The sequence below is a fragment of the Argiope bruennichi genome, chromosome 9 (genome assembly GCF_947563725.1).
Source record: "Argiope bruennichi chromosome 9, qqArgBrue1.1, whole genome shotgun sequence".
In the NCBI taxonomy this organism is placed as follows: domain Eukaryota; kingdom Metazoa; phylum Arthropoda; class Arachnida; order Araneae; family Araneidae; genus Argiope; species Argiope bruennichi.
The window spans coordinates 88,554,961-88,568,792 of NC_079159.1; the positions used below are offsets into that span (position 1 = coordinate 88,554,961).

Consider the following 13,832-nt stretch of genomic DNA (forward strand, 5'->3'; position numbering starts at 1 on the left):
AAAACAAATTCTGAAGTATGAGGCCCATTATTTAAAATTATTTTTAAGAAATATATTTTGGAAATACGAAGAATAATTATGAAAAATAGTAGTTTCAAGCAGGTTCCAAACAACTTTCCTTTCTAAGCAAAACAACACATGGTAGAAAACTGAAAGCTGTGCTGCATAAGATTTGAAACATAAATTATAATTGTAAATAATTAATAATTATAAAAAATGCAAAATGAGGATGACGTAAGTTGAACGTATTCTATATTTTTAAAACTGATTGGAATGTTCTTTGTGTAATGTTTTCTGTAATGACTTCTTTCTTTGACGTTTGTTGATTTTTTTTTGTGTATATACTATATTTTTTTTATCAATATTACCGCATATACTTAGTTAATGTAATTAAATACTATTTAGAAGAATGAATTTCATGACGGTAGTATCAACTTTGATGAATTTGAATTATTTAAAAAAAACTTTTCTGTTTAAAGGTTCAATTTTGCCACAATAGTTGGATCTCGTTTGCTATGTAAATTTGTGTTCTTCATACTAACCATTCATAACTTCTGCGTAAATATTTTTTATTTATCGTCTTATGAATAAAAATTGATTTTTAAAGAGTCATATTCATAGATGTACTGTAGTACTTTTTTTTACTGTAGTTTGATTTGTAATGATTGTTTGCATTGGCAGAAATAAATTTATAGCAATATTTGCAAAGGAATGTTGTCTGCATGTCAAAATTGAAATGAGGGAGGGGGAATACTACCGAAGTCAGATTTTACCAGAGAAAGCAATGGGGTGAATAGTAGTAGGTAGCAATACGAAAGGTGAATAATTAGCTATTTATTGACCATCCATTACTAAGGAAGTATTCCCTAAATTGATAGTGACAGAAATGCACCCTAAGAATATTTTATACTTTTGCTATCAATATTTTTTTTTTTTTTTGCAAGTATTTAATTTATGAGAAAAATCATATTTGCCAGACTCTAATTGTCATCAGGTTTGATTCTTGACAATTTTCCATTAACACTGGCTTTCAACCTTAAGTCTGCCCTGTTAATGGAATTGTTTTGAATAAAATTATTATTTCCCAGTTAGGTCTTTAAATAAAAATTGAATTGAATAATAAAAAATGATAGCTGCTATTAATAGCATTAATTGTGCCAGTTCCTTGAGTGTAGAGATTTTTATTTTAATTAGTTTTTTAATTTATATTTGATTTAGTGGGAGACATGCTTCCCTGATGTTAATAATAATAATTCTTATAATAGAGGAAGATGCTAATTTATTTTGAAAGTATGTCATATTAATCAAATTAAATTCAGTTTTCATGTCAAGTAATGTAAAAATTTGACTGTGTTATTTTAAAAGTGAATGAATTATCCATATAATAAAAAAAGTATTCATATCTGTATTAAGTCAGTTAAAATTTAATAAATCTATAAAGCTATACATTTACTTATTATTATTTAAATTAACTAATAACGAGCAACTAGTCTGTGAAATATAATTTACTAATATTTGAGAGCATACATAATTTTATTTATAAACTTTGTTTCTTACGGATGTTTGCGTATTAAGGATTTCAATCATTCCTTTACTATATCATGTTGATTTTTTATTTCTCTGAAGGAATTATTCTGATTAATTTAATATTTGATAAAGAAAAAAAAAACATTGTGTGTTTGCTAATGTTTCAACAGGAGTTATCAAATTTGGTATAGATGTAATTCGGAAGGGGGAAACGTATACTTCAAAAGGATTTTTTTTAAAAATTATCATTAGAATTTTAACTAATTTAAAATTAAAAAAGCTTTAAATTTTTCCTCATAACTTCTAAAAATGTTAAGGCACAAAAATAAATTTTATCCATTCTTAAGATTCAATTTTTTTTTTTTTTTTTCAATTACTGTTGTATCTGCTAAAGTATCTGCTGCTATTACTAAAGTATCTGCTAAATATAGCTAATCACAATTAAATATAGATGTATTTTTGTTTAGATTTAGATATATTAGGTATTTTGTATTATTTTGATTATTGTGGTCACATTTGTATTATTTTTATTGTTACTATTAATTGTACAATGTACTTCATCCTTGCTTGTTTTCCCATTGTTAATGATGATGATATAAAAGCAGGACATATTCTTTCATGTTGAGTAGATTTCTGTTTAAAAGATGCTTATGATAAAATTTGTGTGTGTATATATATATATTAAATTAAGATTCACTAGTAAACATTAGCAAAATTTTATATAAGTGCATTTATTTTTAAACACTGCTGTTCTTTCTTCCAGTATAATTCGATATATAAAAATAGTGAATGTTTTCTTAGCTTGAAAATTATTTTCTTATTTTAGTACACTAAACTTTTTTATTGAATAATCCTCTGGAATATTTGATTAATTTCAAGACACAAATTTTACAGTACTGTTAAAACTTCTCTGCTAAATAATTTTGTTTTCTATCTTTGTATTTTTAATGAACATGTTCAGTTAGACAATAAAGTTATTATACTAGTTCAAATTTAATCACTTCCATTTCAAACTAAATTTCTACTTTTAGGTCAGATGAAATAAAGTTAATAAAAATACTTAGTGTGATAAATTTTGAATTTGGTTTATTTGAACAATGTAAGACTTCTAAAATAGAATGAGTTACATACATATCATAATTAAAACACACACACATTGTGGAAGAAGCCATTAAAAACAAATTACAGAAAATTTTTAATTGAAATTTTTATCAAATATTAACATGTCAAATTAACATTGACATGTATCATTCTTCTAACTTACTTCTTTACAGTTTAGGTAGCTTGACCAATTATATTTGTTGCATTTTTGTAATTTTACGTAAATATACGACATTGTGAAAATTAAATCCAATTTTTGGATATTTGCAAATATGTGTGGGGTTTAGATTACTACTGTATATTATATATTTTCACTTATTTAAAAAAAATATATATGTAATAATATTTTTTTTTATGAATATAGCTTTTTTTTTTAACGGAGAATATTTATTTACTGATTTTCTCTCTTTATTTAGATTGTTTGGAGTCTTCTCAAAAAATCATTTTGTTCATTTAAAGTGAAGTGAGTGTGAAATTTTTCTTATTTTCATCATTGTGCCTATCAGTATATTGCTATATTATTATTATTATTCAAAATATGCTTTTTTTTCTCTACAAAACATGTTTTTACATTGACCTCCAATATGATAAGTCATCAGTTTAACAACATATTTTTAGCATAGTAAAAGTGAACCTTATTTATGATATTAAAGTTTAAAATATTTTTTGTTAGCCATTTATATTTTAATAATACTCCATGCAAATATTATATATATATATATAAACTGAAGTATATATAAAGAGTATAAAGATTCAGATATTGTTACATTTTTTATGATTCAGCGATAAAATGTGGTGAAATAATACGAACTGTTAACAATGAAGCCACCAATAAACTTTTTTTTGTTTGTTTTTGTTTAAACCAATACGAACGCACAAAAGGGATGGTCAAGGCTTAGTTGATGTAGATTCATCGAAAAAGTTCTGAAATATGACTCTGATATGAAAATATATATTTTCTTGGAAAATAGTACAGTATAGAGTGGAATCTGGAGAAGGTCAAACTGTATTGAATGCAGAAGATTCTTTTTATTTATTGCAAATTTCTGAAATTATAGCATTTCTATAGTGAAATCAAAGAAATTTTTAAAAAGTTATTTGTTATTGGATATTTCTTTTTCAGTAAAGATCCGAGAGATGAATACATTAAATTTTGATAAACCATAAAGTTTGTATTAGGCTAACTTTTTTTTTTCTTACCTAAAGACTAATTTCAAGTTTTTGAGAGCTAAAGGAAAAAAAATATGAAATAATTCATTTGTGAAAATTGTAATTTTTTAATGGTATAAATACAGAAGAAAACGTAGATTTATAGCTAAATGGAAGTATTTTGTACAATTATAATTGATGTCTGAGATTTAAAGGAATTAAATTCAGATTACAAGAGCAAATTACAAATGATTGCTTTAAAATGTGATTGTTTTATCTATTTTGTGATAGTTTTATCTATTTTGTAATGAAATTTGAATGAAAACTTGAAGAAAATTTAAATTAATAAATTTAATTTTGTTGTAATGCAATTTTTTTTATCCTACAATTTCTTGATCTCTTTTTCATGTTGGTATATTTTTTATGACATATGATTTCTGTATATTAATTAATTAATTTGTATATTAATTATTTTAATATACTTTATACAGTACAAAAACACAGCAGTTCTGCCGGAATGAATATAACTTGACTGGTCTTTGCAGTAGAAGTTCATGTCCTTTGTCTAATAGTAACTATGCTACAATCAGAGAAGAAGAGGGTAAATTATTTTTTTTCATTTATTGTATGTATTAGTTTCTTTTAAGAATAATGTACTTAAAAGCAAATAATATTTAAATGTTTATTAAATAAAATTTCTTTGAAAGTAATAAAAAATTTTCACGAAATTTCAAATTTCTTTTATACGATTAAATACAAGTTTAATGCAGTTATTTAAATGGGATATGTTATTACTTAAGTACTGAAAAGTCTTTATATTGTTGTTTCTCTTTGTTTTGAACTATTATATTTCATTGATAAATCAGTGATATTATATTCCATTGATATAAGATTGCCTTTTATATTCTTTATACTCACAGATTTTCTTAGCATATAATATATATTTTTTCCCCGTATCATATATTTTTTTTCATTGCCTCCTTAGAATCTCTCCCTAGCACAGAAAGGCAGACTCGCCACATTTAATAATTAAGCATTAGTTAATGACACACAAAAACAAAATTTTTTATTTAACACGCTTATTTGTCAAATATTAATGTAATATAAAAGCATGAGTTATTAAAATTTTTATTGTTCACAATAATTTTTATTTTGAATTTGCATGATATGTGTGCTTATAGATTATAGCTATAAAAATTTATAATATTAAATATATTCTTAATACACTCTAAGGAGTAATTAATATTGATAAGAATATATTTCATTCATGCTGCAAATATTGATTTGCATTTTTTTATGTCTAAAACTGTTATCTAAACTCTCACCTATACCTATTCTCATTGTTGCTTTGGATTATTGTTTGCCATGGTAACATGCTGGCTGGCAGTTAGCATGTAAATATTCTTAGAACCTGAACATAACCTGTTGGAATACTTGTTATTCACTGTTGTTTTGGATCTTCATTTGACATAATCACATGCCTATTGGTAGTTAACAAGTGAACACTCTCAGAAGTTAAACGTAACCTATTGGAAAATATGTCCTCTTTGAGCTTCATGTTTATGATTGTGTAAATGTTACAAAAAGATTTGCATTTTGGATAATGTAAAAATGCATATCTTTGCAACAGATTTAATAATTGCAAGTGTAGCTTAGTACTTGAGATGAATTGTCATTTTGCCATCTACAAAGTCACGAAGATTCTTACAATGAAATTTATCAACCTATAAAAGAAGCAATTTTTTTAAATAAGTAGAATTACTAGCTATCAAGTCTATTGTAGTGGAAGGGGTGGCCAGTTAACAAAAAAAAAAAAAAAAAACCATGCATAGTCTAAAGTTTTGTAATTGTTGATTTCATATCCTATTAAATCAATTTTAAATTCTTTTTTAATATAAAATACAGCTCTTACTAATATTTTCAGATACATTTATATAAGTAATAATGTTTATTATGGTCTATGCTATGCATTTTAGAAATTTCTTGCAGAAAAGATGTGTGTAAGAATAAAAACATTATATATATTTTAAACTGTTTTTATTACCTAATTTAATTGTAAGAAATTTAACATCTACACTATCAAACATAACATTTGGTATGAAAATATTTATTTTTTAAAATAAATCTGCACAAAAAATCTGCTGCAAAATCTTACACAAATTATTTTAAAATTTTTTATTGTACATTGACAAATAGTTATGTAATCTAAAAAAGAGATGCAAGATAAAAGATTAAGTCTGTTAGTGCTGAATTTTTTAATATGTCAAATATTTTGGAAAAGTAAATCACTGTATATTTTTATTTATAAATATACATTCTCTAATTCCACAAAAATTTAGAGACTTTTCTATTAAACATGTGCACCAATAATAATAATAGTAATAAATCTCCAATATTTCCATATACTTCTTAAGAAAAAATTAATTTTAAATGAAATTAGTCATTTTCTTTATGAAAATAGGTTTTATTCTCAAAATTGTGTATAATCACTGAGTTTTTGCATATATATAATTGTCTATTTGAAGATTGCCATATTAGAATTTTTCTTTCTACTCATGTTTCAAGCATAAAATAGAATGGTGTAGAAAATAAGATTTGTGCAGGTACAGCAGATTGTGTGCAAGACAGCAAATGAATTGAGAAAAAAAATGTTTCTAGCTTCGGATATTGTTACAAGAATTAAAATTATCATTTCAGCATCTGACATTTTAATTTGCATAAATTTGATCAGGAAATATTCCACCCATTTTATTTACTTGGCAATATTTTGTACTTCATGACAACCTACATAAATGTTGAAGGATTTAAAAGAAAAATAAGTTTATATTTGAGTGCTGGATAAGTTTTAAAAGGCAAAACTCACCTGTCTTATACTGGGAATGGCTTTTATTGAAAAATGTATGATAGTCTTTATTTCCTTGAAAAAAATTATTTTTTTAACAAAAATGTTTAGTTTTGAATTGATTTTAAATAAACTTAGTGTTCTCTTAAAAGCAATTAATTTAGATGCCTTGAGCTGCGACCACTTTTTATTTGCAATAGATATATAAAATAATGAGAACATATAAAATTTAAATTAAAATAGAAAATATTTTTTGTACAAATAAGCATTATTGTTTCTTTAAATTAGTTTATCCACATTCTCTTGCTACTTCAATAAGCATAGATAAGTTGTTTTATATCAAAATAATTATTATTTTGTAGGTCGATGTTTTTTATATATAAAAACTGCAGAAAGAGCTGCCTATCCAGCTCGCTTATGGGAGAAAATAAAGTTATCCAAAAACTATGAAAAAGCTTTGGAACAAATTGATGAAAATTTACTCTACTGGCCTCACTTTATTCGCCACAAATGTAAACAAAGATTTACTAAGGTGACACAATATCTCATTCGTATGAGGAAGCTTAAGGTCGGAAGAACGTAAGTATGATTAAAAATTTTGGAAATGTATTACCAGCTTTATTTCTTCTTTATGTTAACTTATACTCTTACATTAGAATGCTACTAAAATGAGCCCTGAAATATAGCAAATGTTATTAAGTGAAGTATACAATTTTATTCTCAAGTTTTAGTATTAATATAGTGTTTTTCTTATTTGAGTAATATTTTATATCAGAAAATATACTTAGTCACTGCTTTCAGTCTGAACAGAATTACCTGTCTTTTTTTTATATGCTGTTTTTTCAAATTTTATTTTTCTGTGTGTACTTTTTGTTTCTGCCTAAATAATTTTTCTAATTTGAAGAGGTTTTTATTGCATACACCAATAGGAAATTTTTACAGACTTTGTGTTTAATGATATATGAAATTAAATTTGGAGTTATTATTTTTTCTCCTTCAAATTTCTATTAATTTATATAAAAACTTTAAATTTGCTACATTTTTATTATTTTTAAGGAAGAATTGTTTGCAAATACTCTGATTTACAGACATTTATTTCTCATCTTATTTTGTGTAAAAGCAAAGTTGGAAAGGGGGGGGGGGATGAAGATGCACTTTTGAAAGATTGCTTCAAATACAGGTTTAATTGCTGCCAATAATTTTAGATATGAATAATTTATCAAAAAAGATTTTTTTTAAAAAAGTTACTATTGCATTTAATTGTAACATATTCTGTATTCCATTTTCATAATAAAAGCTTTATTATAAAAAAAAAAAAAATGTCTTATTTCCTCCTTTTTGTATTTTATATTTTATTTAAGAATAATAACCAAAAGATTTCATGCTTTTTACATTAAGATTTTTTTAAAAAGTAAAATTTAATGATTTGTAATTGTATTAAAGTAGTTTATTTATAGAATATGATTAATAATAATCGATGGTTTATATGGCAGATATTATAATAAGATGGGATAATTAGTTGTTAAATTAGTGATATGTAATATATGTTATACATATTTATTTTTCTACTTTTAATAATACTATTTGTAATATGTAAAATGAGCATATAATAAAAATTACCATTATTCTTTGTAATGTTGCACTTTTTTCAAATTTTATTATCATTATTTTTATTAATGATTTTTATTGTAGGAAGGAATTGGTTCCAAAGCAAAGAAAGATTGAAAGGAGAGAAAGGCGAAGAGAAGAGAAAGCTCTTGTTGCTGCACAACTTGATAATGAAATTGAAAAGCAGCTTGTTGAAAGATTGAAGAGTGGCTTGGTGAGTTATTATGTTTGAATTAATTTTATTATTAATTGTTTTTTAAACACAAATAATTTTATTTTTATAATAAAATGGCATTTTGTAACATTTTGCGGGTTGGTATTTTTTTTGTTTTGTTTAGAACAATTAGAATTTTGATTAAACAAATTTGATAGTAAAATATTAAAACTTTTTGATGGATAATTAAATTTTTTCCATCTACCATGTAATTAAAAGTGGTTAAACTCTGACTTTTTCATGAACTAAATATTCTAATGCTAAAAGATTTTTAAATAAAAATTTCTTGAATATTATTTAAGAAAAATGTCATAAATTTAATTTCTTAGCAGATATTTTAAAATTTTATTTAATCAGATTATATATTTCAAGTATTAAAATTATTTTTTAAAATGCAATAATTTTGAATATTTTGTTTATAGTATTTTACCTTTTTGAAGAAAATCTTAATTTTACAGAAATATAAAATATTTTGTACATATTACAATTATTAAACTTCTGCACAGTTTTCATATACTTTATACATTGTAATGCATAATTAACTTCTTTTTATACATTAAAAAATTTTTATTTCAAATTTATTATTACTTATGAAATGAAATACTTTCTTTTATTTTTATATATTCTTACATTAGCAATGCTTTCTTATTAGTGATAAATTTTGATTAAGTGAACCTCTTATCCCATTCTTCAAAAAAGATTTTGATATATATATTAGCTAAATTCCTAGATTGTCCTGTCTATTTTTTATGTTGTGTTTGTCTCTTTTATATTGCTAATTCTTTCTGTGATTTTTTTTCCCTCAGTATGGTGATATCTACAACTTCCCACAAAAAGCATTTACTAAAGCTCTAGAAGATGAAGAAATAGAAAGTGAAGTTGATGAAGAGGAGGATGAATTGGAAGAGGTAAGTTTTAACCCTAACTGTAGCATTTTGAAAATACATTTTGGCGTTCTATATAGTTTATGAATCAAAATAATAAGATTTCTCATATATAAAATTTTCTACTTTTAGCAACCATTTGGTTCATAGGGATTAATGATAGCTATCAATTTAAAAATTTAAAGTATATTTTAAATACTTTAAATTTTTAAATTGCATAGGAAAGTATGTTGTATCATCATAACTTCATTATCAACAATGTTAGATTGGAATAATAGTAACAAATAATGAAAGATCTAAATTTTAATTAATTTTTAATAATTAATTATTAATTTTAATTAATTTTAAAATTCCCACCCACCAAAGTAGGTCTGTGCCAAATGCTATTTTATTCAGTCGAGCATATATACACACTTAATCAGCCATTGAATTCAGAAATTGTTTAATATGAAAGGAACAATGTTTTGTATTTAAAAATTTCTTAATATCATAATTTCTTATTTATATAGAATATCAATTTTAATTGAATCAAGGTTGCAAAGTGTTAATTTTGCATTAAAAGACTATATTTTTCTCTAGATGTATGTGCTTTAACATTTTTTTATTTTGTGATTAGTATATTGATTGCCATCTCTGAGTAGAATGAAATTGCTGTAATTTTTTTGAGATACTTATACATCAACATTTGACTTTAAAAAAAAAAAAGCTATTCAGAGACTGCACTAATGGAAGTGCTGCTCAGTAGAATTAGAGCAGTCTCAGTTTGTGTCAGCTGTTTAAAAATTCACAAACCATGATAATGTCTTGAGTTGTTTAATTAATTAAATGAATTTTATCTAAAAAGTTAAAAATTAAAACTGATTTTAAAAAAGAAATTTGCTTAAGATATTTCGATAAACCATCTTTGAAAAATTATTATTGCTATTTTTTTTTATATGGAATAGTGCCACCCCTTTTAACTTTCTTGTTTTTAAAGAGAAAGTATTGAAATTGTCAAAGGATTTTGATGAATCTCCATGTTTCAGATCTCGAATCCAAGAAGTATATTTTTATAATTATGTCTGTCTCTCTGTGAACACAATAGCACAAAAATGTGCTCGGCTAGATAGATGAAGTTTGCTGTATAGACTTTTCATAAAATTATCAGATTCCGATCATATATTTGAACCAAATTTGTATAGAGAAAGTATATCTGTTCAACTATCTAAATTTAGCATTTAAAGTGTAAATGAGTATGAAATGTAGATCCAAATCTGTCAATATTTTCACAATTATGTAAATGCAATGACTCAAAGGGAGACTTAAATATATGAAATCTGATATACAATTGTAGTTTTGTGCCAAATTTTCATTTTAATGATTAGAAAAAGGCACCCAAAATATGCATTCAGCCTTTTGCAGTGTATTAATTGAGGGGACAAAGCAAACATTGCACTTTAATAGGTTCTTTCATAACTATTATTCAAATCATATTTTGTGCTTAATATTTTGAACAACTTGTTTTTCAGGAAGAGGAAAGAGAATATGTTGCTGATGTGGATTTTGAAGAAAGTGATGTGTCAGATATCGAGGTAACCATATTAAGAAATAAAACTTATAATGAATCAATTATCTTTCTTATTTAGAAAAAAATTAGCTATTTTAATGGTTTTTTTTTTTTCTGTTCTACAAATTAGATTAGTAGATAAAAATCGATGTTATAAAGAAAATTCTTAAACCGTACTAATTGGCTTTGGTGGCCACCTGCTAAACTGGAATATTAATAGCTAATTTCAATTAAATTATCATATATTAATTATCCGATTTCTAATGGAGATCTATTCCATGAATAAATGTCTGGTTCTTTTAACTTTTTTTTTTTTTTTTTTTTTTGTGAACAGCATGGATATTAGATCTCCTTTAGTTTTCAATGTTTGGTAACACAATGAGAACAGTTTGAATTTCAAGGGCTACAATGTAATCTTTTGTTGAAAATCAGACAATAGTATATAAAGAATTGGCAGGATTCATAAAATTAGTAAATATTGAAAAATAGTTTTTAAAATTTTAGGATGGTGTAAAAACATCAGTACTTCTGTAAATTTTTAATTAAAACTTTTAATTAACTGTAGATCCTTTACCTTAAATATATATATGTGGAGTATTTTAGTTCTTGGTTAAGCAGTCTGACACGTGGAATACAAACACACAATATTGATTTTTTATTTACTTGCGATTTAAAAAATAATTTATTTATAGGATGTTGTGAAAGGGTTTCCAAATGATGAATCTAGCTCCGAAGAAGAGGAAGAACCAAAGAAGAAACGCAAAGGAGTTAAACGAAGACCTTATGTTGAAATTGAATATGAGAAAGATACTGCAAAAGAAAAAATTGTCTCATAATGTTAATAAAATTTGTTTTATATTTAATCATAAATTATCGATTTTTTTTTTTTTTTTGCAATAATCTCAGAAGAGTATTTTATCTCTCATAAAATTCAGGCTTAGTAATGAGATTAAATCCCAGTCATTCCTCAAATGCAGACAATGAAAACAAAATTTTTTTAAAAAATCGTACAGTTTGGTATTTTAATATCATAAACTTGATTTATACAAGCTTTTTTCTTTTTTGCTATTTCCAGACTATTCAAATTTTTTTAAACAATTAAAGCATCTTAAGATAAAATTATTCCAGCAGAAATTAGAATGTACTTCCTGCACTTCTCAGTCTTTTTCTTAGGCAATAGAACGAATATGAACCACAAAAGGTCTGTATTTTAAAAAATATTTAAACTTCAAATAATTTTAAAATTGTTTTGTGATAGTAATAATCCTATACTTAATGCTGAAAAGAATTTTAGTTAAGTTCTTCGATAAAATGAAATGTTGTATACTTCTATATGAATTTGAAGGTGGGGGAAAGAGTCTAGTCTTATTTTTTAGAACTTTTGTAGACTGAATAAGAGAAATAAAAATAAATAAATAAAATTAATAGATTTATTATGTTATACTTCATAAAATTGGTGACTTGCATGACATACTCTGTATAAAAATGATGACGTCTTTGTGTAGATAATTTAAATGATTATTTTTCATTCACTGTAAATCCTAAGATATTATCCAAATTAGTTTCAAACTGTGGATAGGCTCTAAAAGCAAAAGCACACTGTACTTTGCACACATCGTCGTCCAGTATCGTCTCTCTTGTGTAAGTAGATGCAAGCTGGAAACAGTTTGAAATTTTTAAAGATTGGCAAACCATCTGGAAAAAAATAAGTTATCTTTAGGAATAAATGAAAATAACAACAATGGTTACAGAATTTTCTTAAATGTTAGTGTTGGAAAATATACAAAAGTATTAAAATTGATATACATGGGCAGTTTTATAGCACACATTTGTTCATTCTAATCAAACTCTTCAGTAATTATTTAAAACTTTATAGATAAGTGTATATATTCAGATCTAGAAAAATCCCTCAATTAATGTATTACGTTTCCGTTTTGTGATTATTATTTTAAATAATAAGATTCAAAGTTTCATAATATGGTCAGTTTTGAAGCAGAAAAATGAAACTTTTTCTTGTTTAAAATATGTGTCAAGAATATTTTATTAACTATGACAAATAAAACTGGGGGGGGGGGGGGGTTATTAATTGTTAGTAGATTGCTAAAAAAAATTAAGTAGACTATTACAATTATGAATTTGCAATACAGCCTTTCTTCCATATTAGTCTTTTAGTAAGAAAGTAATTTTATAGGACTTTGAGAAGAATGCTGATGGCATGATTCTGTGGGTCAATGACTTAGCATATTTGCAACATCCATAGACCTAACCTATTTGTAAAACTTACCATGAAAATGATTGCACAGGGAAATAATATTACAAATTCATGACAATACTTTTGGAAAATTAGTTTTCCCGATGAATTTCTTTCATTAAAAACAATATCTTAGATTTTATACTGTTGAAAATTAAGATTGACAATTTTTATTAATTTAGTGAGAATTTTAATGATTTTACTATTAATATCAAATGAATAAAGATTAAAAGTACAAATATTGCTTCTTTTATATTATTAACAATAGTTTTAGTGTATAACGCTATTAATTATTTCATATCATTAACAATAAAAATTTACAATCACCACATGCAATTAATTACTAGCTAAGATTAGAAGTTCTTGTTTCTCATCTTTTGAAATTAGGACATTAATTCATTATTAGGGATCAATGTAACAGTCTAAAATGATTAAAGTTTTATCTTAATGCATGCGATAATTTTGTTCAATGATTCATTTTGCAGAAATTAATGACTTGGCTGTAATCGAATTTTTCATATTTGTTTTACTCTTTATTTTTAGAATTGTAGTGCTTAATTATTAAGAGACTTTTATTATTTTTATTTTGATGAAGAATTTAATTTTACCTTTGTAATTATCTTAATAATCCCCCTCAACCCCCAAAAAAAGTTAAACTTTCAGCATGTTAGCATCTACTGGAGAAAATTAAATGTTTGCTATATTTTTCA

At 24.5% G+C, this 13,832-nt stretch overlaps 2 protein-coding genes across 4 annotated transcripts in view; one reads left to right on the forward strand and one right to left on the reverse strand.

The window, feature by feature from the left end:
* The first annotated feature begins 108 nt into the window (after positions 1-108).
* On the forward strand, positions 109-11,741 carry LOC129984812 (protein MAK16 homolog A-like). The gene is made up of 8 exons (XM_056094774.1): positions 109-234; positions 3,045-3,091; positions 4,269-4,378; positions 6,982-7,198; positions 8,312-8,441; positions 9,248-9,349; positions 10,834-10,896; positions 11,564-11,741. Exons 1-8 carry the CDS (start codon positions 217-219, stop codon positions 11,705-11,707), a joined length of 831 nt encoding a protein of 276 aa, XP_055950749.1. The 5' UTR covers positions 109-216; the 3' UTR covers positions 11,708-11,741.
* Positions 11,742-12,091: 350 nt separating this feature from the next.
* LOC129984809 (uncharacterized) overlaps positions 12,092-13,832 on the reverse strand; it is a 99,636-nt gene continuing 97,895 nt past the window's right edge. For all 3 annotated transcript variants that reach the window (XM_056094772.1, XM_056094771.1, XM_056094770.1), the window contains exon 26: positions 12,092-12,566. In XM_056094772.1, the coding sequence (XP_055950747.1) occupies positions 12,390-12,566 (177 nt within the window). In that variant the 3' untranslated portion in view covers positions 12,092-12,389. The remainder of the gene's footprint in view (positions 12,567-13,832) is intronic.